The following is a 24,646-nucleotide window of genomic DNA, read 5'->3' as shown; positions in this document are numbered from 1 at the left end:
TTGTGCCTGGGCTACTCCCTGGAGCCGTCCTGGCCCCTTCTGGGGGGAGGACCCCAGGCAGGGGTGGGGGGGAACCTTCTGCTCTTGAGTGGTCTGAGATGCACGCTTGGCTTCTCAGCTCAGCTTCCCAGACAAGAAACACAAGACTGGAGGAAAAAAGCCTTAATCTCCAGACGAGTGCATGGGAGGCTCTTTGACGGGAGCCCGCTGAGCGTGCCCACTCACTCACGTGGTCTCTCTGCTAATGGAGATTCGCAAAGAGCCATCCCGCAGGTGTTCCTCATTTTCACCTCTCTCTAAGCCTGGCCCTCCCTGGCCCTCCCCATGCCACTCTGTCTGGTGAATCAGCAGGGATAATCCCATGCAGCTCTGCGCATCCGGAAGGCTGTGACTCTGAATCTCTATGTCAGGTTTATTTTGATGTTGACAAGAAGCTGCACACAGCTGCAGCGGGGCCTTGGGATGCTGAGGGAGCCAGAAACTTTTTCCCTCATCCTGCTGCCTGATGCCCTGGGAGGAAATCCAGCAGGTGATTGGCCAGCTCCCAAGGGGCCAGCAAATGAATCGTCCCTGGCCGTGGGTCAGCAGAGGGCTCACCGGGTGATGTCACAGTGTTCAAGGCCCTGGACATTGTGGAGGGTTGAGACGTGTCCCCCTAAAATTCATGCCCACCTGGAACCTCAGAATGTGACCTTATTTGGAAACAGGTTCTCTGCCCATATAATTAAAATGAGGTTATTTTGGACTTAGGGTGGACCCTAAATCCTATGACTGGTGTTCTTAGAAGGGAGAAGGAGATTTGGACACACAGGAGAAAGCCACGAAACAATGGAGGCCAAGACTAGAACAATGCATCTGCAAGCCGAGAGTCTCCAAGAAATGCCATGAGCCACTAGAAGCTGGAAGAGGCGAGGAAGGATTCTTCCTGAGAGCCTGCAGGGGGTGTGTGGCCCTGCTGACACCTCGGTATTGGGCTTTCTGCCGCCAGAACCAGAGGAATAAATTGATGTTGTTGGAAGCCACTCCACAGGTGGTGATCTGTCTTGGCAGCCCCGGGAAATGGAAGGGGGAGGGACATGACAAAAACAAAAATGTGGAGAACCTCTCAGAGCCCCATGAAAGGCATTTGGTGAAAAAAGAATGGGACTATAAGAGGCAAATGAACAAAATGGCATCATGTCAACATTAAAAAGGGGGGTGTTCGACAGTGTACACATACATTTATGACACTCTGGCTAAGGCCGAGGTAGCATCCACGGAATATAGGGTGCTGGGCTCTGGGGACACATGAATGAGTGAGGCCCTGTCCTGGAGGTGCATGGGACAGACAAGACATAACACCAAACCCTGTCTGACACAGTGCTGGGTGTTCCTCTGGACACAGGGTCCGAGTACCAGGGGGATTACTTTTAGTAGGAATGATGGGGGCAGAGAGGCACTTGGTAAACATATAGGGAAAGATGGAGGGAAGGAGGGAAGAGAGAAAGACAGACTCTTTAGGTGGGAGGGGAACAGTGATACCAGCCCAGTCTCCTGTACTCATCCCATGTGTGCATTTCCCAAGGAAATGCTTCCAGAACCCCCTGAGCCCTCTCAGGTTTCCTGGCCTGGCCCTTGTGCTGAATCCCAGTGAGGCTTTGTGGTGCAGACTTGAGGAGTTGCAGGCAACAAGAGACCAGAAAGAGCTAAACTTCCTTTGCTTCTTGCCATCTGTAGGGATTTGTTGGATGCTTATCCAATGCCAGGCATTGGGTGAGAACCATGACAGTCCAACAAAAACCATAAGGCAGCTTCTTGCCCACTGGAGACTCGAAGTCTTGCTGATTAGAAGGGTTCATTTCTGAAGTAAAAGCTTTAGGGCTTCCTAGGAATTCTTGGATTTTATTTTTGATCCTCTTTAAACACATGGGCTGTGTAGAAATGGGTCCCTGTGTACCTTCAAAGTGGTGGCTCACCAAACTATCTTCATTTTTCCCTCTTTACCCGAAGTTTAAAATTAAAAGGGGTGCAGTGGGAGTCCGGGCTAGGCAAGACTAGCTGTGTGTTTTTATCAATCCCTTGGCAGATGCTGCTATGGCATTCTTTGGACCCAACCTCTCCTCCTAAATGGACCATCACTATTACTGACCAAAAAAGAGGCTGACAGAGGCTTTGGTGAGTTCTGGTCAGAAGTTTGGTCAGTTTGTTATTGAGTTAACTGTTCCCATGCCAAAGAGGACCAACAACTTTTGCAAGGACAAGGCACCGCACCGACACGGAAACCTCAGTTTCACACAAACTTAATTATCCCGGAACCTCAACCAGGCAATTATTTGTTTGACAACACGCCCATTAAGGGGGGGGGGGGCAATCTTAAGAAAATGTAACCTTGTGTTATCGATCAAGTTTTAAAAGCCTTCTGGGGTATATATACCGTTTTATTTCTGTCTCCTACAGCTTCCAAATCTGCATAGTCATAATTGATGAGCAAAATGATCACCTGGAGGTGCCTTGGGAAAAGGTTTAATTCTGTTTGGTAGGCAATGCTTCACGAGGCAGGCAGAAAATTGGAAAACTGCATTTTTAGAGAAGAAAAATGTCAACAAGAATTGGAGGAAAAGTAAGCATTTTCTGGCTAAGTATCAATTAAACAAAAAATTCAATTTTCCGGAAGACACCTTTTCCTCAACCTCCCAGTTAATGATGCTTTGCTAAGGTGCCCAGTGGATATTTGATGACTGCTAATTATTTACACTGGACCTTACCACACCCAGAGCTGTTGCTCATGTTTATAACAAAGATCATTTGTGATTTCCAGAAACTTCCCAAAGAAATACCAGAGAGCTAGATCTGAAGTTTCAGAAACTTTAATTTTAGAATAAAAAGTAAAGACTAGATTCTGACAAAAGGGTGTCTAAAAAAATTGTAAATTCATTTGTAGGAAAGGACAGGAATATAAACGCTATGGAGTTGGAACTGTCTCTGAATATGTTGGACAATCGTGAACCAATGGTTTTCCAGTATTGAATCCCAAAGGCACATCCCCAAAGATGTGCTTCCTCTGAGCTAATGAGTAATGATGAATGTGTGGCTGGAAGCTTTGGTGGGCTCCTATGTACAGGCTGAGATGGTGCAAAGTAGGAAAACTGCCGAAGACACGGGTTTTCGTGTTTCATCCTGAGGATCATTCTTGTAGTCTGGAATGTCCGCCCACTCGGGCTGTTACAACCACTGTATTTTTTTTTTTCTGGTGAAGTGGAATATATGATATACAATGCTGAATCCTGGTACAAGTGCCGTCACTCAGCTTCCAGAGCTGCCTACACCCCCACAGCGATATGCTTTCCACCTCAGTTACTATTTGGTGCCCATGGCCCAGGACACCAACCACATCCTTTGGCCCCTTTGTGACATTAGTGGCTACAACTTTCCCACACTGACCAGTCACAGGAGAACCACTGTCTGCTCCTCAATGGCACAGTTGGCTGCTCCTTTTCTTAAGCTTAACTCAATGTACATCAGTAACCTTTGGGATGCCTATGTGTGTTTTTATGCAATTTGCAAGATGTACTTTGGCAGTATTTCCTTAAATCTTTGTGACCAGATCATCTCAGGCCAGTTCACATTTGTACCCGAAAGGAGTGGAACTTGCTCTGGATTGATGTCCTCTCTGTAGGAGGAAACTAGAAAAACCTCAAAAGAACCCAGGACAGCAAGAAGGGAAGTGAATTGAAACCCAGCCAGTCTAGTTAGCACCTAGTCATTTTGTCTACAAGTCATTATAAATGACTTATTAATTCGACAAACATTTGTAGGCATTCAATAAATATTTGCTTAATGAATTGTCAAATGCATTAGCTACTTGTTAGGCACTGTGGGATATTACAGTTTTGCTGTTCAAGGAGCCCGTTTGATGGTGTGGCTGGTGGGCAGGGCAGACAAGTAGACAGGCATTGTGAGAATAATTAATTTTAGAGAGTACTCACTCCATCCCAGGCACTGTAAAACTCTCTTCATGAATTGTACCAATGATCTTTACCACAGCTTTACTAAATCAGGTCAGTTAGTATCTCCTTTTTATATGAGAAAACTCAGGCACAGAAAAGTCAAGCAACTCACCCCCAGACTGTACAGCTAGCAAGTGATAAGGTCAGAAATCAATCCCAGGGTGTTTGACTCAATCTCACACTTCCAACTGCTGTGCCCCTGAGGCAGCCGTGGACAAGCAGAGGAGTGGACAGTTAGGAGGTGTAAAGAATGTGAAGACTGGGTGATTGGTTGAGAGGGCAAGGGAAAACAAACAACAGAGCCAGGGCTTCCATGTGGAGCAATGAGGAAGCCGGTGCCATTTGCTGAGCTAACACCTTGAGGGAGGAGCAGGTTGCTGGGGAGAGTGTGGAGGAATGACCACAACGGTTGGGGACACATCGAATTTGAGGTGCCCATTGGCCGTTCAGGTGGACTCCCAAGCAAGCTATTAATGAGGCTGTGTTACACTCGTGGAAGAGGTCCCGGCTAGAGACAGATCGTTGGCTGTTGCTGAAATACTGCTTTGTTCTTGCCACTTGATTGTTTAAAGTTTAGTAAGGGGCTAGCTGTTTACAAATGATTTGGTTTTATTCTTTATGTTTAACTTGTTTTTAAATTTTAAATCTGTGATCATGAGTTATTGTATTCAGCCCCTTTACTCTTCCCCAAAAAACTTATATCCATGGATATACGTCTATCTAACTGTATTTATTGAGAGAGAAAGAGAGAGAGACAGAGACAGAGACAGAGACAGAGACAGAAGATGGCTATGGATACACCTGAACTAGGAAAGGAGTTTCCAAGATAAAGACAGTTACTGGCCCCAAGCACTCATTGTCTCATACAGAGGAGTAGAGAGAAGTGGCCAGTTTACGCCTTCTCCTCTTTCCCTTGATTATTAATCCATCACATTGTACTTTATTCAGATTTTAGAGACAGTCTTATGGCAAGTCTAGGAGTTCAATTTAAGTCATCCAGGGTGACTTGAACCTCTGTCCAAAGATGTGACCAGACATCCTGAGAGACTAATCTGAGCTAGAGTGCATGGATGGAAGTATGAATTCAGAGAACTCCAGGACACCCGGTGTGAACAGGAACTGGCTGGAGAGGGATGGAATGCAGGCTGCCCGTGAGCTCCAGGGCGCAGTTGACCATGGCTGTGTTTCATTTGCCCCATGTCTTCTTTCCCATAGATCCTAAGCTGTCTCCAAGAGCTAGGATCTAATTAGTTTGCATTTGGGTTTTTTGCTGCCTAATGAACTACCTCTGTAGTTCTAGCTGTGATGTCATTAGCATCTCATTGCCTTGGGCACCAACTCAGGAGAGAGATTCTTAAGCAGTCCCAGAATCCTAGAGGAACTGTACCAATTTACTTCATAACAACTAATCCACCTCCATGACCTGTCAGTTCCTACCAGCAGAGCAGACCCTGCATGAGGATTGGTCAGTCACTTTTATCATCCTTGCATGGCTCCAGAGTCTAGGTGGGTCAGTATGTACACACCTAAGGCCATGGGCTCATTCACAATGAGATTCTGAATATCGAGGATGCCAATATTCTCATTCCACAATATTCTATTGGGGAAATTCATCCACTGTGTGCTGTAGGATACAGATTTAGCCTAAAGCAAATGGCATTTATTTATAGCAAACTGTATTTGCAAAATGCTTTGCAGTTTTGGGGTTGTTAACTACATTCCAGGTTGGCTGTTCTTCTACTTATAAGAAAGCTAAGTGTCATGGCTGGACTCCAAAGCCTCCCTGAGAGCAACAAGATGAATTCTGCAAACAGGGATAAGAGCGGGCCACACCTCGGTGTTCTTGATCACCTTTGCCAATTATAATCTTTTAAGACCTTAACTGTAGCTTCTTTCTTATGTCCAGAGACTCTGTAACTTTTGAAATTGTATATCCATTTTATCAAGAGACAGGGTCTTAAAGTTCTAGAGCATTTCCACCCAGGATCTAGAGGGCAGAAGAGGCAAGAAATACTTATGGGCTGTAATTAGAGTAAGCAGTGGAGGGGGGAGTCATCGAACCCTAAGGAAAGAAGGTGGGGTCCCCTCCCTGTGACCCTCTACACAGACCTCTCTATTGCCCACTCTACCTCTGAGGGGGAGTTAAAAGCAAATGTCAAAGATCAGACTCTCCTGAAGCTTTTGGGATTTGAGCTACTCTTTCACTTGGCACAGACATGATGGTTATAGGTGCTCTCTTTGGGCAAAGGGAGATTTATCTGGGCTTTCACCACCGGACTCCATCATTTTAAGGAGTATTTCCCAATTGTGTCTTTAACTGCGCATGGAAAATGCATTTCCTCTTTGAAAAATCTCTTTCTCACACACATCTCTATTCTTTGCTGGAGCCTGAATAGATGGCTTTGGGAGTTCACTGCTCATCACTTCTGTATAAATCCAGCTCTTCTCTAGACAGCTCTGTGCTGCCTGATAATGGGACTTGGAGGGGCCTTCAGAAGGCCCGCTTTCTACGGACCTGAAGATTTTCAGGAGAAGGAAAATAGGATTCAGGCTTAACACGAGAGTTTGGTGGTCTGCCACCATCTATCTTCTTTTGCATCCTCCTCTGCACGCCTCTCTCCTCCGGAACCTTGCACCTACCCGGAGCTGGAGCATATTGAGAGGGATTCGCTGAATCCTGATTTTAATTGGGAGAGTCAGAAGACAGCGGCCAGGGAACAGCCCCTCCAATGTTTACAGCAATTACAAGCGGTGCTGATGGAGTGCTGGAGGGCAGGGAGGTGGTCACTGAGCAACCCTGTGTTTGGGGGCGCAGTGCCCTCTAGTGGCCGCATCCGACTCTCAGAACGGTGCATCCTACCCAAGGACGTGTATGGGGTGTGCGGTGGGGAGGGAGGGGGTGGACTTCCTGGGAATTTGGGGATTAAACGTGAGAGAAAAGGAATTTGATGGAGTCTTATTTCCCCTTGCAAATGTTACTCCATCGAAGGGGATTTTAATTTTCTGTCTCTGAGTTCTGTCTCGATTATGTTTCTCCTTAGGATGCATCTTATGGAAGTGTGTTGCTCATTCATTTTTTTACTATTTCATAGAAAAAAGTGGGGATCCCTGGGTAGCACAGCGGTTTGGCGCCTGCCTTTGGCCCAGGGCGCGATCCTGGAGACCCGGGATCGAATCCCACGTCGGGCTCCCGGTGCATGGAGCCTGCTTCTCCCTCTGCCTGTGTCTCTGCCTCTCTCTCTCTCTGTGTGTGTGACTATCATAAATAAATAAAAAATAAAGAAAAAAGTGGTATCACTACAAACTTTTTCAAGTAGCCAGGTGTGACTTTTCCATACGTTTGTTTTCTGTGGTGCCAAAGTGGCCACGCAGAACTCAGCACAGATTTTTCCTCTCTCAGAAGTCATTTTAGACTTGATATCACCACCTAGCGGTCATTTCGTGGGAACTCTTTCCCAGCCTCTGTTGAAGACTTTCTCACCGAGGAGGGCTGTGGGTGGGTTGGTGAAATGCATCTGACCTGCAAGGGCCACAGGGTTTGCACAGCAACATTTTTTAAACTTTGTCTTGAAAAGGAGCACCATGTCTTTCCTGATCTTGTTTTTAAATTTCACTTTCCCAAAAATGAAGGCATGTTTTTTTCTAGAAATCATATCAAGAATCCATTCACCTCATTTATCTCTGCCTGGTTCCTGTAGCCTGTTGAAGACTGAGGCCTGGGTGAGGAGACTCCTGCTAGATTGTGCTCACTTTACAAATACTCCCAGCCGCAGGGTCGACTGAGTGGCATAAACCTGAATGTCAATCAGGATTGACAAGTGGTTCCGAGTGACTCTGGGGCTGGCTGGTGTGGGCTCCTGGGCCTCCCTGCTTGATAACATCATTCTCAGTTTTGGTGTGTGCAGTTATGCGCTTCTAGGAGCCCAGGAAAGGGTTTGGTTCAACTCTGGGTTTGCTATTAGATCAATTGCAAATGTGAAATAAATTATATCCCACGTTTATAGTCACTGAGTGAGTCTTTTGCTTTCACGTGCAGGAGGAGTCCCATGCCACTGGAGCTTCTGGATGAAGATGCCTCAGCCTCATGAGGTTGTTCATCTGGGGAACAACAGTGTTGATATGTCTCATGACATTTCCAAATGGGTTCACATTACATAGCAAACACGAGGGAGGAGAGCAGAGAGCTCCCCGGACCCCATGAGAGAGAACCCTATTAGAAAGTCAATGAGCTGTAGCTCACAGTCACCTTCTGGAACCCCTTTGCAAACCCTTCCAGCCATATCCCCCAAATATCTGACCTATCAAGTACCACATTCCTGAGAGGTCCAAGATGCCCAGGATGAATGTTCTCTATCTGCCCTTGGCTTCTAAAAGCCTAGTGGTCTCCATGAAATTGCTTGATGTTCAAACCTGCAACTGTATCACAAAGACTTTGGAATCTCTTACAGATCCCAGGGCTTTTGGTCAGTGTACTGTACTTCCATATTCATCTAGCATGAATAAGTTAAATGGGAAATCACAAAGGCTTGGAAGACAAATACCAAGCAGTGCTTTCTTCTATAGGGAACAAAGTAGTATTTATTTTCAGGTATGCATTTCTCATCTTTGTCACCAAAAATAAACCAAGAATTTCTCTTTCACTCATCATTCAAGGGCAATATAAATCCATCTCTCTGGATTGCACATCTTTATGAAAAAGCCCAAACTCCCTCCCCCATCTTTAATATGTTGATGAATAATGAAGCAGAAAAATCCTCTTCCTCCCCAGTGACCTGAGGGCTTTGGAATCTGACCAAGCTGCATTCAAATCCTAGTGCTTACAGCAGACTAACTGTGTGATCCTGAGGCTCTTGGCCTTGCTTCCTTCATCCATATAATGGGTGCAATGGTAGAACTCCTTGCAGAGTTCTCTTAAGGGTTAAAGGAGGTCCAGAACAGATCTCACTTCATAGTTTAGGTAAACCTTACCTCTAGTTATACTTAAAACTGTTAGGATGATGATTGGACATCAATAGCCACTGTGTTATGTGCTCTAAAAACATGTTGTCATTTATTCATCACACAATGCTAGAGGTAGGTACGATCAATATCTTCATTTTATGATGAAGATACTGAGTCCTAGAATAATCACTGTTGTTACTGTTTGTATTACTGACAATAGTTGTAGGTCCTGCACAGACACTGCAGATGCATCCCCCTGAGGGGATCGATCAGTGGAGCTGAGGATTCTCCAGAGGGAAACCACCTGATCTCACATTTGGAAGGCTCTCCAACTCTAATAGGTTCCTGGGAGGACGGGTTCCCCGTATTGAATGGGCCATCAGAATCACATCCTGTAACATGTCAGTGATTTTTTGTGACCTTCCTAGGATTTGATTCCAGCACTCAAGGGCCATGAGATCACGCAAGACCTTGCTCTTTTGCCTGCTTCATCATTCCTCTTCATTTTGTGTCTGGCAGGCAACTCCCCATCTGACGAGTCAGAGGAGCGGGAAAGAGACCCCAAGGTGCTGACATTCCCAGAATACATCGCCAGCCTGTCGGAGTCTGGCACCAAGCGCATGGCGGCTGGAGTCCGCATGGAATGCCAAAGCAAGGGACGATGCCCCTCATCCTGCCCCCTCTGTCATGTGACATCCAGCCCTGACACTCCTGCTGAGCCAGTTCTGCTGGAGGTGACCAGAGCAGCCCCCATCTATGAACTGGTGACCAATAACCAGACCCAGAGGGTAAGAGGCCTGGGACTCTTGACTCAGGGAAGCATCAGCAACAACAGAGGGTTTTCGAAATGGCCTGGGGACGTGACAGGGTATAGTTGAGCTCTATGCTAGAATATGGATGGTGAGACTTTTTGTTTAGCTAATCCAGGCACATAATTTGCTTAGATTTGCATGTTTGCATATTAAATCAAATCAGCGCATCCATTACCCATGGTAATGACTCAGGAGTCACAACTCAGCATTTGTGTAGGTTCTTGAGCAACAAGGGCTGGAGAAAGAAGGTAGATCAGGAGACATGGCATTCTTAGTCACCAAAGTCATTGTTCAGGAAGCCTGGGGGACAGTCATGGGAAGAGGCTCTGCTGTCCTAACAGATCCCAGGCCTGAATTGGCTGCAATGAGGCTAGAAGGAGTGCTTCAGGCACAGGTCTCAAAGCGAAGAGTTTGGTCTTAGTCTGGGGGGTGGGGGGGGTGGGGGTGGGGATAGTTTCCTGCCCGTGGCTTACCATAAAAAACCACCTCCTTGCAAATCTTCTGCCTTATGTTATGCTGCTAGGTCATGACATTTCCCAGCCGCTCCTCCTTTCCCTCTGTGGCTCCCTTTCCAAAGGTGCTATGAGAAAATGAATGGGTCCAAAAGGATAAGTTGGAGAAATGTGGCAGAGACAGTGGCTTAGCTCATTTCCTAGCTCTCTGATCTCCTCAAGGACAGAAAGAACAGAGTGGGTCACAGCACACACAACAGCAACGATGATGACGATGACAAGAATAAAAACATGAAAGCTCAGGGTGTGGGACTTCTGAGACTATAGGCAAAGGCGACCTTGAGGGACAAGACATAGTCAGAGCAGAGAGCTGCTTCCCTGCCCAAGACCTGTGCCCATCCAGGCAGGGTGATAATTGCTTTCTCTTTCCTCTTTTAAGGGACACCTGGTGTGTCACAGTTGTTTCATAGGTGATGCTCAGACCAGCAAGGAGGGATTTTGCACGTGTGTGCTGCTCTCACCTTTCTGTTTCTGCCGCTGATAGTTCACTGAGTGTTTTAAAACAAGGTTTCTCACGGGAACAAAAGGATAAGTGGCTCCTTTGGCCTATGAATTCCTCTTCATTCTAGTAGAAGTGACTGGGGAGGAGGAGCTGTGGAAAAGAAACTAGGGGGCTGGCAAGGATGCTGAGAAGGATGGATTGGTGTCACCATGGAGACCCAAAGCTGTGTTGGCTTGAATCCAGTGCCCTTGCCTCAGTGCTTGCCCCAGAACAGCAGAGGTAGGGAGCACCTCATAGCACTGCCCTATGGGACAAGGCATGCAGATCTATTGAGTAGGGGAGAGCTGGGTGGGAGGAGAACAGAGACTCCCAGCTTCCTGCAGGAGCATCATGGGCAAAATGGGGAAGCTGAAGGAAATTTTGTCTTTAGCATCTCCCTGCCTGGAACTCCTACTTGCCAGACCTTAGCCCTTCCCTGTCTCCCTGCACTGGTTTTAAGAGAGGACTTGGGAGAGATCATCCACCTGGCCATATTTGAACGTTTAATTTCTGAACATGTAGGCAAGGTGGCCCTGAGCTGCTTCAGTCACCATCCCACATTTCTTCTCTCTTATTCCTTAAACATATTCCATCTCCTCTGTTCATTCTCTCTGCTCCTCTGCTTTTCCTTCTTACTTCCTCTTTCTCACAAAGAGTGGAGATACAGAGTAAAGTAGTAAAGGAAGAGAAGTGTTAAGTCATGACACCTGTAATTCGGTATGTATTCTTACCTCTACTCCTCTGGTATGTCTGGGGCCAATTTTCTTTTTTTTTTTTTTTAAGATTTTATTTATTTATTCATGAGAGACAGAGACAGAGAGAGAGAGAGGCAGAGACACAGGCAGAGGGAGAAGCAGGCTCCATGCAGGGAGCCCGACATGGGACTCGATCCGGGGTCTCCAGGATCAGGCCCTGAGCTGAAGGCGGCGCTAAACCGCTGAGCCACCTGGGATGCCCTGGGACCAATTTTCTAACCTCTGTTGGCCTCCTTGGCCTCCTTCTATGGGACTAGATCATTTATGATGCCATTTTTCAGTCTAGTGATTACAAACAGTCTAGAAACCAGTAGGTCAAACCATAGAACCCACCAGGTGTCTCAAACCCAACAAACTTGAACTCACTACTTTCCAACCTAAACAGTTACCATTGTGTTTTAATCCCAGTGAGTGAGATTCTTTTCTACCAAGTTGTCCAAGCCTGAGGCCAGGTATGCTTCCCTAACTTTTCTTGTCACTCCCTAACATCTATCTATCACCAGGAACACAGATACCTTGAATCCATCCTCCCAATACATCAGATCCTATTGCAGCAAGAAAATTCAGTAGCTCTGCAGAATCTGTTAAATGCAATCTAAAATCCTTAGCATATCATTATAAGGGCAGTTCATTGTCCAATTTGGTCCTCGCTTACCTGGTTAGGTTGCACTCTGTCTATACTTTATATCCTATTCTCTAAATTTTAATCTCTGGTACCCCCTTAAACACAATATATTTTCTGTTGTACATCTGACCCTTCAGACTGTCACTCTCTCTCCCGGGAACAGCCTCTCCTACATTTCTGCCACTGGCAAACTCCTGCTGTTACAGTACTTCCAGTTTTCAACTCAAGCATCACCAGCTATGACAATCCCTTCCTTATTCTCCCAGGCCCACCCCTGTTCCCGCAAGTAGCCCCCACTGTCTGTGTCCCTACACCTTCTATAGCACTTGCTATCATGAGTGCACACGTATCTGTTTACTTTTCTGTAGACTATGAGAAGCTCTCACTCTTCTATAGAATCCCAGTGCCTACCAGTAGTTGACACTCTCCTGAATAAATGAATGAAATAAATAAATGGAGGAATGAATGGATGGATGAACTTGGCTTAAAGTTCAGCTACTTTCCTTAAAGCCAAATAATAACATAAATGGGAAAATCCTATTTATTTTCTGGACTTGGGATTAAATCTAGTAACAAATGAGGATGCAATGCTTAACAATTGTAGATACCAAGAAAAATGTAATCTTTTTTTCTCTTCCTGTCCAAAAGGGCTCCTTCTTGATTCTCCTCTTCTACCCTGTCCTACATTCTTCAGCTACCAATAGCCCAGGATTCAGGGAGTAGGAACTCGTGGAATTGTGTTAATCAGAGGTGGAAAGTTAGAACTTTTGAAGAAATGTTTGTCATCATAAGTGTTGGCCCTTACTCCTTTGGGTTGAAGATCGGATCATGTTGCTCCCCTCTTTAAAACACTTTAATGGCAGGGCACCTGGGTGGCTCAGTGGTTGAGCATCTGCCTTCTGTTCAGGGCACGATCTGGGACTAAGTCCCACATTGGGCTCCCCGCGGGGAGTCTGCTTCTCCCTCTACCTATGTCTCTGCCTCTCTCTGTGTGTCTCACATGAATAAGTAAATAAATTTTTTTAAAAAATAAATAAAACACTTTAATGGCTTTCCCCTGCCCTTAGAATGTGACACTGCCCCTTACCAGGCCCATTTGGCATCTGTAACAGGCTCCGCCCCCTCCCACCTGCTGAGCACCTCCGTGCTCTTCACTTGGTCTCTTACAGCCTGAGGAGCCTTTTCTCAGTTAATTTTAGAGGTCAAGTTTCATCCAGGCTGAAGTCCTCTTAATACTAGTTTTTCTGCCTGGAACACTTCCCCATCTTCTGTGACCAGAGAACTCTTGATCTGCCCCTCCAAGTTCAGATAAAAACACACCTCCTCCAGGAGGCCTTTCCAAACCCCTCTGTGAGATTGCCCTTCTTTCTTGTCCCTCCTGTCCCATTTCACCCCTTTCCTTTGGAGCCCATACCACCAGTCCTAGTTATTTGTTCACTTATGTAACTTTGGTTTGTTCACTTATTTGTTATTTGGCTGCAAGAGTTATGTGGGCAGGGGCTGTATGTGTCTTACACACCACTGCATTCTTAATGCTTAGCCCAAGAAATAGGCCTGTATAGGTGTTTAGCTAGTGATTGATTGAAGACCACACGGGCAGCCACAGTTCCCTCTTTATTCTGTCTCTCTCAATGAAAAGTCTATTTTCCTAGTTTAAAAAAGTAGACTTTTGACTTGAATTTGGTTCAGTCAGGCAAAGCATGAAGTGAGGAAGTGACCTAATCCCTTTGACTCTTAAGCGTCCTCAGCTATAAATCTGGTTTATCATAGAGCTCAAACCAAGTTTATCTAATTTGCCCCAGGTCACATGGTGGCGATTGGCAGAGCCTAAGTCCTCACCCAGGGCACACTGCTCTAGAGCACAGTTCGCAGCCCAAATGAATGCCTCACTCTTTCTACTTTCTACCAGGAAAGGGAGGCCTCACACACAATCACAACCCAAGGCAGATCTGTACAGATATTGTACTTGAGGTACAAGGCATGCTGAAGGAATCCAGTAGTGCTGGGCAGGGTGCAGAGGGCAAGGGAGGAAACCATAGAGGCATTTGAGAAAGGCCAAGTGCCACAGGGCAGAGGGAAGAGAGGTCGGGGCAGTTGGTGGTAAAGAGGTTATGGTTGTAAGGGCCTCAGATGTGGGTTGACAGAGGGAGAAGGAGGGAGAAGTAAGACTTGCTTCCAAGGTGACAGCCCTCAACCACAGGGGTGAACTGCTACATTGAGAGAGAACGGCACCCAACAGGTCCTACGAGGTCTAGCTTCCCAGAAATGGTCTCCTGGGGTAGGAATCTTAGATCAGAAAATGGTGAAGCAGTGCCACAGCCTATTGGCTGGGCATTATCTAGGAGCAAGCAAAGCTTTGATTTTGTCTCTTGCCTGTGGTGATTCAGCCCTGGCTTCCGGACACTCACTCTTTCCTCTGTCCTCTTTTGCAGCTCTTACAGGAGGCCACCATGAGCTCCCTCTGGTGCTCAGGGACCGGAGATGTCATCGAGGACTGGTGTCGATGCGACTCCACCGCTTTTGGAGCTGATGGACTCCCCACCTGTGCGCCCCTCCCGCAGCCGGTGTATGATTCCCCTTCTCTGCCTCTCATTCGTGTGCACACCTCCGCTTGATTCTTCTGCAAAATATATTACTGAGTGTCCAGTCATTGCAAAGCAGTAGGCTCGGTGCTAGGTAACAGGAAGAAAAGCATGAGGCAGCACCTGGCCTCAGTGAGCTTTCAATCTCAGGGAGGCAGGCACACAGAGTGTAATAGTTAGAAGACATGGTCTGCTAAGAGTTAGAAGAGACATTTCAGTCAAGTGTGAAAGGGAATGGTCAAGTCTGAATTTGGGGAATGGTGAAGGCTTCACAAAAGAAATGGCACATGAATTTCTCCTTGAAGGTGAAGAGGGTAGGACAGCATGGCCAGAAGACCAGAGGGGTAAAGTGACGTTGCAGTGGAGAAAGTGAGAGATCTGCAGTGAGACTCTGCTAGGCCAACAACACATTTCCTGGGTGGCAATACTGTGTGGAGCCATCCAGGACCGTTACCACTTCCATTTAAGAAACAAAGAAATGCTTTCAGATAGACTGAATGACCTTCCCAAGGTCATCAAGCAGGAAGCAGAGCCACCACTGCTAAGAAGCCATGATCTCAGGCATGATAATGTTGAGAAGACACAACAGAGAGATGACTTTAGGTAGAACCAACAGGGGGTAATGGGTAACTGCTGGTGTGGGAGGGAGAAGTAGAGAATGGACCTATGACTTCTGCCCTAGTGGCTGGGAAGATAAATAGGCCACAGCTGAGAAAAGAAGCATCAGAGGATATACAGATTGGAGGGAGAGGCTGTGTTCAGTTGGACCTATCTTGGAGACATAGCAGGGCAGTACTACTGAGACATTCAGTGGTCAGAGGGAAAGATGGTCTGGAAGATAGATACTAGAGATAAGAAGACTTAAATCAACCCCAAAGAAATAAGAAATGGAACCACAGCTATGAGAAAGGATGTTCCCAACTAAGTATCAACTCGGAAGAAGAGTGGGTCAGAGATGCGCATTAGGGGCCCTCTGCATTTGAGGGGTGAACAGAGTACAAAGTACTGCTAAGATGGTTCAGGATGAACATGTCCAATTCCCTTGCCCTCAAGGGAAGGCTGAAAAGAGCTGGCCAGATTCCTGTAAATCCTGACAGTTAAGGCCCGAGCAGGAACCCCGTTAGCCTTTACTATGGCATCTGCCCTGGGAATGAAGCACAGACATATGGTGTCTAATAAAGAGTGCTGTCAGGAACAGCTGGAATGGCATGGCCCCATGGGTTGGCAAGGCAAAGAAAGCTCAAAGGGAGGATCAGGATCTGTGGGAGTAAGAGGGCTGAGTCAGCAGGAATGAGCCAGCAGGAGGACACCAGCAAGTGAGAGACTGGTCCTATGGATGCTGCCCTCCAACTTGTTGCATGGAAGTATGGGTAGGCATCAAAGAGCCAGAGGTCAGCAGGAAGAGAACGGAGAAAGATGAGAACACAACAGTAGCTATCAGCATAAACCAGCATCTTCTCTTGTCTACATGCCCTCTCTCTATGGATAGTTTTAGATACACCAGCACTTGGCTTCTTGCTCTTTACAGCCATGACTTGGACCTCTTGAGTTAAAAGAGAATCAAGTTCATTATCAGTAAAAGTCCTTTCTTTTGGTATAAAGGGAGCCAATAGGAGCAGATGGTGCTTCTAGATGGATTCACCAACTAAGAAAACTACCTGCATTTTGTCACACTGAAGCCACTAAACAGTTATCATCGGGTGGACACAAGACCCAACCATTGGTAGCCTAGGGCTGATCTCCTTTCTATATGTCATTGCTAAAGATCATTGCCATATGTCATTGCTAAAGATCAAATTGGGCTAAATTTCCATAAGCAGGAACATCTATTAAGGACTTCACTTCTCTTGTCAATTTTAATCACTCCTTTTAGTAGCAGACCTTCGTTTCTTAAATGTTTATTGGTAATTGGACATAGAAGTGCTCTCTGGTTTTACACGAGGCCCTGTAAATCATGCATGCTGCTGTTTCTCAGTAGAGGCCGGCTTTAGTCCACATTTTCACAGAATCTGACTTCTCAGAAAGGCTTAGTTACTTACTTAAGCTTCCTAATGCTTTTTTCTTCAAAATAGCACTCTGCATATGACTCTAATTAATGAATTTGTCAATATCCGCACTGTTTTGGGTCTAATCCATCTTTAATGTCATATGCAAACTATGCACTCCTTCATAGTAAGCCGCTAAAGAGCATGTGTTTTGTATTATTTTCCCACTGGTTGAATTCCTTGCTATTGCTCCCACAGCCTCCCGTGATTTCTTCTTAAAGTCCTTATCACACATTATTATAATCATGTGTATAATTGCATGTTTGTCTGTTGAGCACTCCATAAAAGAAAGGACTGGAGCTGGCTTGTGCACCACTGCGTCTTTAGCACCAAGCACGTTCTTATGAGTAATAGGTGCTCAACAAACATTTGCTGAATTGAAATCGACCATTGCTTTGGTGTGCTCCATCCGTAGTACCTGTCACAGTGAGACCAGCGACAGGCAGCTGTGAACTGAGTAGAGACCAGAGGACCGTGACTTTGAGAGGTTGTGAGATATGGGGACCAAGGATGAGGGTGAATGGCAGGGACATGTGTGATGGAGGGAGACTGGAGTCAGCAGGAAGGAGCTGGGAAAATCCCCAGAAGTCCGTGGTCTAGAAAGAAACTGGCAACTGGAAGCCAGTAAGAAACCTGAGATACACATATGAAGTCACAACAAGGCAGCAAATTGAAACCACTTGAACCATTAGGGGATCCATACCACTGAATGTCAATAATGTTTATTGAATCTCTGCAAGATACAAGGAGGTATGAGATGGCAAGGCAAAAAAGTGGTCAGAAGGGACAATTTGCGTGGAAGGAGACTATGAGTTGGAAAAATCAAAGAAAGACTGGAGTCAGGAATTAGGGCATTCAAAGAAACCCAAAAGCAAAGAAAGAAACCAAAATCAGAGCCTGAGTTTGTAGACACAGGACATCACCCTGAGGAGAACTTGACATGTGGTCAACTTTCTCTTGCCTAGTGCAGCCCCCCATGAGCATAGCCTCAAACCAAGCCTGCTGCAAGGCTCAGCCAGCAGAAAGTGTCAGGAAGGAAATATGTTAGTACCCGTAGCAAGAGGGAAAGCCAGGGTTCCCCCCACAGAGCAGATCCTGGCAATGCTATGGAAACTGAGCTGATCTTGGCCTTGTTGATATAGGGCTTTCCCAGAAACCATCTCAGTAAGCTTTGGCATGAGCTTTATAGGCACATTCTCCTATTTTCGAGAGCAAATCCAGAAGTTTACATTTCCAAGCCCTGTAACGGGCCACCCTGAATGCTGTATCCATTGACCTTATATGATGTAGGTGTTCATTCATCTTTGATTCACCTTTTTTATTTATTCGCAAACATCTGTTGAGTTCCTGATATGTAACAGGCACTTAGAATAATAAAATATAGATTCCAGGGGTCTTCAAGAACCGTTCCTCTCTAGTGAAGGAGACAGGCACTCAGAGAGATCATTGTAGTGACTGGTGAAGAAAGGTTAGAAGGAGAACTCGAATGGAAAGCATTTGAGAAGGGGACCGGTATCAGAAGAGCATCCAAGAACTAATATGGTCTCCATGTCTTGTTTCTCCCTTTCTTGCACTCAGGCTGAGACTCTCCACGGTCCATGAGCCCAGCAGCACTCTGGTAGTCCTGGAGTGGGAACACTCAGAGCCTCCAATCGGGGTGCAGATTGTAGATTACCTCATCCGCCAAGAAAAGGTCACTGACAGGATGGACCACTCCAAAGTGGAGACAGGTGAGCATCTCTGACTTCATGAGCTCATCTTAACCCATTGGTAAAAAGAAAAGAGAAATGCCCTGCCTCCTGGCCTTTACTCCAGGCCTCCAGCGTCCCAGGGCAGTGGAGGAGGAGCGAGGGACAATCAAGAACAGCCATCTTGTCCGTTTAAGAGTTTTTGCATGGTGAGCATCTGACAAAGTCTTGTTTTGATTTTGTTTTTCTTTTTGTTTATTAAAGAGGTGTCCATTTCATTGCCTCTAGGCACACTCACAAAGAAACAACAATAGAGTACACTAGTTATCCTAGCCCACAATTAGGAAACAATTCTGTGCTAACCACTGCCATGATTACAGAAAAAAAAAAAAAAATTCCTTTGCTAATAGCCCCCCTCCGGGCAAAAGCATGTGCAAACAGATGTGCTTACCCCATGTCTTGTCCTAAAGCAAACTCTGCATTGCCAGGTCCAGCTAGAAGAGGGAAGTCTTCAAGAAGTGGAAACACCCCATGAAAAATGTTCCATGCTTTAGTATTTTGCTGCCTACATGTAGGGAAAGGTCAACATAAATCATCCCTAAAACCTACGCATGAGTGTGGTCCGCCACAGGATGGTGGCATCCACAGTCTGATGCAGGGTAAATAAGCTCTACTGAAATGATGAGCGAGGCTGGGAGATGTACGCACGGCCTTCAGGCAGGGAGAGCTGTCTCCTGCTTCCTCCGAGGCCCTTTCCCAGATGCACACAGGTACTGCAAAGGGCTGGCAGTGACCACTGCCCGCAGCAGCTGCTCCCTGCCCTTGCCAAGAACATTTCACAAAAGAACTCACAGATGTGGTGTGTACATCTTGCTGTAGTTGTTTCTGAACTCACTCTGGACAAATGGCCCTAAATTGATTAAACATGAAACAGAGAAGACAATTCTTTGTAGGTCTTTTTTCTCTACCAGGAATTTGAGATGACTGGGGATGAAGCGGCTCTGATGTTAAGTTCTCATTGAACTGATGCCATCTCCTCATTGTTTGGCCAGCGCTGTTTCTCATGGCCTTTTCCATTCCTTCCCCCTGGGCAGAAACGGTGCTGAGTTTTGTGGACGACATCATCTCTGGAGCAAAGTCTCCTTGTGCCATGCCCTCTCAGGTGCCAGACAAGCAGCTCACCACCATCTCTCTGATCATCCGATGTCTGGAACCGGACACCATCTACATGTGAGTGACACACACCTGCCTGGCTATTCCATACCTTGGCCCTCCTAAGGCTCTGAGCATCTTCCTTTTTTGTTGCCTGAGTTCCCTTCGGAAACTCGGAAAAATCTTTTGAATTTCTCAAGTCTTATCCTGATCAGTGTTATAGAGAACGTTCTAGGGACTGAAAGGGAGGATTGAGAAAGACAATAGAGCCCCAGCCTTCAGAGAGTTTGCAACTCAGATAGAAAATGCACAAACAGGGATCACTGGGTGGCGCAGTGGTTTAGCACCTGCTTTTGGCCCAGGGCGTGATCCTGGAGACCCGGGATCGAATCCCACGTCGGGCTCCTGGTGCATGGAGCCTGCTTCTCCCTCTGCCTATGTCTCTGCCTCTCTCTCTCTCTCTCTCTCTCTCTCTCTCTCTGTGACTATCATAAATAAATAAAAATTTAAAAAAAGAAAATGTACAAACAACTAACTTTAACATCAGGTAAGAAGAAATAGAAGCTAGATGGAAGACAAGGAACATGTTGCAGAAGAGAAAAGAAAGGAGTGATTAATTCTTTTTCTTTTAAGATTTTATTTATTTATTTATTTATTTATTTATTTATTTATTTATTTATTTATGAGAGACACAGAGAGGGAGGTATAGACACAGGCAGAGGGAGAAGCAGACTCCCTGTGGGGAGCCTGATGCGGGACTCGATCCCAGGACCCCAGGATCACACCCTGAGCCGAAGGCAGATGCTCAACCACTGAGCTACCCAGGTCCCCCAGGAGTGGTTAATTCTAACTAGAGTGGACATCACCTCACTGAGATCTTGTAGAATTTCAGTAGGTAGAGTGATGTTGGAAAAGGCACCACAGGCGGAGGAGCTAGCAAGGGCAAAAGCAAAGAGGCATGAAGGTGAGTGGCAAGTTGTCCAATGAAGCAGAAGCAGATGGTGAGTAAAAGGGACTGGAAGAAAGTAGTTCTGGGGGAAAAAAAAAAATAGAGTGAATGCTATAAGTCAGGGGGGATAATTTTTTTTTTTTTAAGCAAAAGGAGTAGAATAGCAAGAACACTGCTTTAGAAAGCAAGCTCCAGTGACTTAGAAGTAGTTTATAGAGGTAGAGATGGTCAGCATTTTTCTTCAAAGGAAATACGGTGGACTCCTATCTCCTGGCACTTGGAACAGCCCTCTTCTCTCTGGGAGCGCCTGCTCGCTTCCTCATTTCTCCCTGTGCTCCTGGAACAATAGCAAAATAGTTGTGAAGCAGCAACATAAAAGACACCAAAGGAGGACAGCGATTGATGGGCTCTAAGTCATGATGGGAAAATTGAGGGAGGCCAAAGCAGAGTCCCTGGTGACGTAGTTCCGGGACCTTTTGACCCCATCAGTATGAAAAACATTTTACAGTTTATAGATGAGGTCACAAAATGGAGGCAAAGTAGCCAGAATAAATCCTCAGCATTTCCACAGTTGAAGAATTCAAAGGCGAAAAGCACTAGAAATATGAGTGGCCTTGATTGCAAGAGGAACTTAGACTGAATACCCTCCGTCTAGGAGGAAGAGATGTAAAGGGGGCCCTACTAGTAAGACACATAAGGACAGGGGTGCCTGGCTGGCTTAGGGGCTGGGTGTCTGCCTTCAGCTGCAGGCATGACCCCGGGGTCCCGGGATCGAGTCCCACATCGGGCTCCCTGCAAGGAGCCTGCTTGTCCCTCTGCCTGTGTCTCTGCCTCTCTCTCTCTCTGTCTCTCATGAATAAATAAACAAAATATTTAAAAAAAAAAGATACATAAGGATAAGGAATACTCCAGAGGAGCTGGAAAATGCAGAGGCAGAAAGGGCGATCCTAGGACGAGGGAAAGCTGGCCTACAGATGACTCTTACCTGCTCTCTTAATCTTGGGCAGCTGTGGCCCTTTATTAGGGGAACGCGCAAAAGGAGCAGAGGTTAGGGGTGGTACAGTAAAATAGCTCAAACTCAGTGAAGCCAGAATTCTCGTTTATGACAAGAGCTCAGGGATTGCCGTCACTGCGTCACAACCGGTTAAGTAGGAATTTGGACATGCCTGGGGCCCGCCTTCACCCATCTGGGGACCCTCCTCAGGTTGGCCTGACTTGGCCACGTTTCCCGGCCGAAGCCCCGAGGCTGCTGCCTTCTGGCTCTCTGCGGTCTTGGGTGACCTTCCCGGGTCGCGCCCTGCGGCCCGGTACCCAGTGCCCGTGAGGAGGATTGAAGGCGGAGGCCGAGGCGGCCGGCGGGGCTGAGGGAGAAGCGCGGGCCGGCGGCCTCCACGAGGTGGCGCTGCAGGTCACGCGAAGAGGGCCGCGGAGCGCGAGGGCCGCGGAGCGCCGGGGAGGGCGGGTCCTCCCCGCAGGTCCCGGCCTGACTCGTGGGGCCTGGGCCCGCCGAGGGCCCGGGGTTCTCGGTCGGAAGGAAGCGCCTGGCCTCACGCCTGCGTCTGTTTCTGAGGCTCGCACCGGGCAACTGTCAGCAGGACTGCAGGGAAGTTTTCTTGTCGTTAGCGCGGGAGCTCAGCCTCCGTGTAGGGGGCGCTTACTCTGCGCGCCGGCCCCCCGGGGCCCCTGCGAGGTTGGGCGCTTGCTCCCACTTTAGGGCTGAGCCGGCTGGAGGTCAGCCGCGCCCGAGTGCCTTCCGCAGAGTTGCAGGCTGTGTGGGTGCGGCGGCGGCTTGAACTGAGTCGGGTTTGCTCGCTCCGGCTTCTCCTCGCGGCCGCGCCCCCGGCGGCCGCCTCTTCCCGGTCCGAGGCCCGAGCGCTTCAGCCACGCGGGCCTACTCGGCAGCCTGGCCTTGTAAGGCGTTTAAAAGGCGCTGTTCTGAGAATTCCGGGTCGGCAGAGCGGAGACTCTAAGAATCCCCGGTTGGAAGGATCCTGCAGTGTGTCTGGTTCCACGTCTTCAGGTCACGGAAGAGGAAGCTGAGGCCAGAGTGGGGAGGTGACTCCCCTCGTGGCCCACCCTCCTGCCACAGCCGGCGCCCACAGGAGACCAGCTGCCTCGGGGGGTAGTTCAGAAAACGGGCGAGGAGCCGGAGCCGGAGCCGGAGCCGGAGCCGCCCCGTCAGCAGAAACCGCCACACCTAGCCCAGGAGCAGTCAGCCCCGCGCCCCAGGGTGCTCCGTGCACGCCCAGCGAGCTGAGCTTCGGGAGCCAGAGCCAGGCTGCGTCGGTCAGTTCTCACTCACACTCTCTCACACACTCCCTCACATACACACCCACACACTCTCACCCACCCACACTCTCACCCACCCCCACACACACACACACACACTCACACCCTCACAACCCCACATGCTCTCTCACACCCCATGCACACTCTCACACTCTCTCACCCACCCACCCTCACACACTCACACCCCACATGCTCTCTCACACCCCATGCACATACTCTCACACACACACTCTCACATACCCACACACCCCACACACTTTCACACCCACACACTCCCTCACACACACACACCCTACACACTCTCACCACCCCACCCCACCCACATACACACACCATATAGGTGTCATCCCACAGACTCTAACAACAGGCTGAACGACCCAGCCAGGTGTCAGTGGAAAGGGCCCAGAAGCCTCGAGCTAGCATTGAATGTCCTTCCACATTAGCCCTCCGGCTTAGGGGTAGGCCCCGTCTCTTCCGCCCAGTCATTGCAGCTAGCCTTCTTACTGTCCTACCAGTGCTCGATGGTGGAAACTGTAATGCTGACAAGGAACGGAGCAGCCCTTCTGGAAGGGATGGCACGTGCCGCTTTCCCCGTGGAAGTATGTAAAGTGCTCCCTGGGGTTTTATAGTAAAAGTCAGCTGGCTGCCGTCAGCGTCCCTCCAGGACCTACAGAGCCAGCCCACCAAGGAATGGCCCTTAGGATAAGCATCATCTCTACTTAGAAGATCCTGGGAAGCGTTTTCTTCCCTGATACCTTGCTTTGCTACTCAAGGTACCAAGGGCTCAGGACCCTACATTTTGTACTAATTGCCCCATCAGAGTACTGCAAGAATTCACTTAAGTACCGGCGTTTTTGTGCCAGCTCATGATCCGATAGAGTTAGTGGGGAGCTTACAGTGAGGAGGGCACAGAGCGAGGCTGCCCAGAGGGGTGGGAGCAACTGGGGTGTGGGGACGGCTCATCCCGTCCCAGGCCCTGGGGCAGAGGGTCCCTCTGATAGCCAGTTTGGTGCCTGACTCTTAGAACATTTCTCGTCACAGACCAGGGACTCTGCTATGTAGTGGCTGGAACCCAGCCACAGACTGTCTAGGGCAGGGGATGTTAGACATACAGGTAGGCAGCATCACATGAGGTTCCAGTCCTGGCTGTGCTCAGGAGCCTTCTGGAAGGTGGAGAGGAAAAGTGAGGCAGGGCCATCTCACAGGGCATAGGCCACCAGGCAGGCCGACTCTCAGCCCCCGAACCCAGGGCGGGGGCTCGGGCGCAGGGGTGCAGGGGCACTGGAGCGGGGCTCAGACATGTGGCAGGGGAGGAGTGAAGGAAGAGAACCAGGGGTGAGATGGGGCACGGGGCTGGCCAGCTAGCAGCTCTGTGCCCAGGCTGGGGCCCAGGAGAGAACAGGGCTTGCTGTCTCCCAACTCTGATGAGAACTGCCTGCTGGAAGCGGAGTCAGGACACGGTCTGCAACAAAGGTCAAGTGGCCTGCCTCTGAGCAGAGAGACAGACTTCCTCCACATCAGGGTCTCCTGTGAGAGAAGGGGGCTCACTCAGACCCCGGGGGCAGGCTCAGCAAGGCTTGCGGGACCGTGGCCATCCTTGGACGCTCCCCCAGCACTCCAGCTTCTTGGAGGGGGCACGGGTGTGGGAGGGGGAACATGGCCCATGCGTGAGAATCCCAGACTGCATGCCCAGGTGTGCGGCCTGCCCTGGGTGCCCCTGGGCCCGTCCCTGAGAACCTAAGCTCCAGACAGCCTGGAGTAGGTGGGCAGAGGAGGGAGTTAGACCTGAGCTGAGACCTGGGTTCTAGGACAGACCTCAGAAGCAAAGC

The 24,646-nt window shown here is 48.2% G+C and overlaps 1 protein-coding gene across 1 annotated transcript in view; it reads left to right on the top strand.

The window, feature by feature from the left end:
* The window catches only part of ASTN1 (astrotactin 1), a 300,455-nt gene that overhangs the window by 255,842 nt on the left and 19,967 nt on the right, over positions 1-24,646 (top strand). Inside the window, exons 17-20 of the mRNA XM_055319541.1 lie at positions 9,447-9,715; positions 14,545-14,678; positions 18,318-18,469; positions 19,522-19,657. Coding sequence (XP_055175516.1) covers positions 9,447-9,715; positions 14,545-14,678; positions 18,318-18,469; positions 19,522-19,657 — 691 coding nt within the window. The remainder of the gene's footprint in view (positions 1-9,446; positions 9,716-14,544; positions 14,679-18,317; positions 18,470-19,521; positions 19,658-24,646) is intronic.

The sequence above is a fragment of the Nyctereutes procyonoides genome, unplaced genomic scaffold (genome assembly GCF_905146905.1).
Source record: "Nyctereutes procyonoides isolate TBG_1078 unplaced genomic scaffold, NYPRO_anot_genome, whole genome shotgun sequence".
NCBI lineage: Eukaryota > Metazoa > Chordata > Mammalia > Carnivora > Canidae > Nyctereutes > Nyctereutes procyonoides.
The sequence above is the reverse complement of the archived record's forward strand: the minus strand, read 5'-3'. Positions and strand labels throughout refer to the sequence as shown.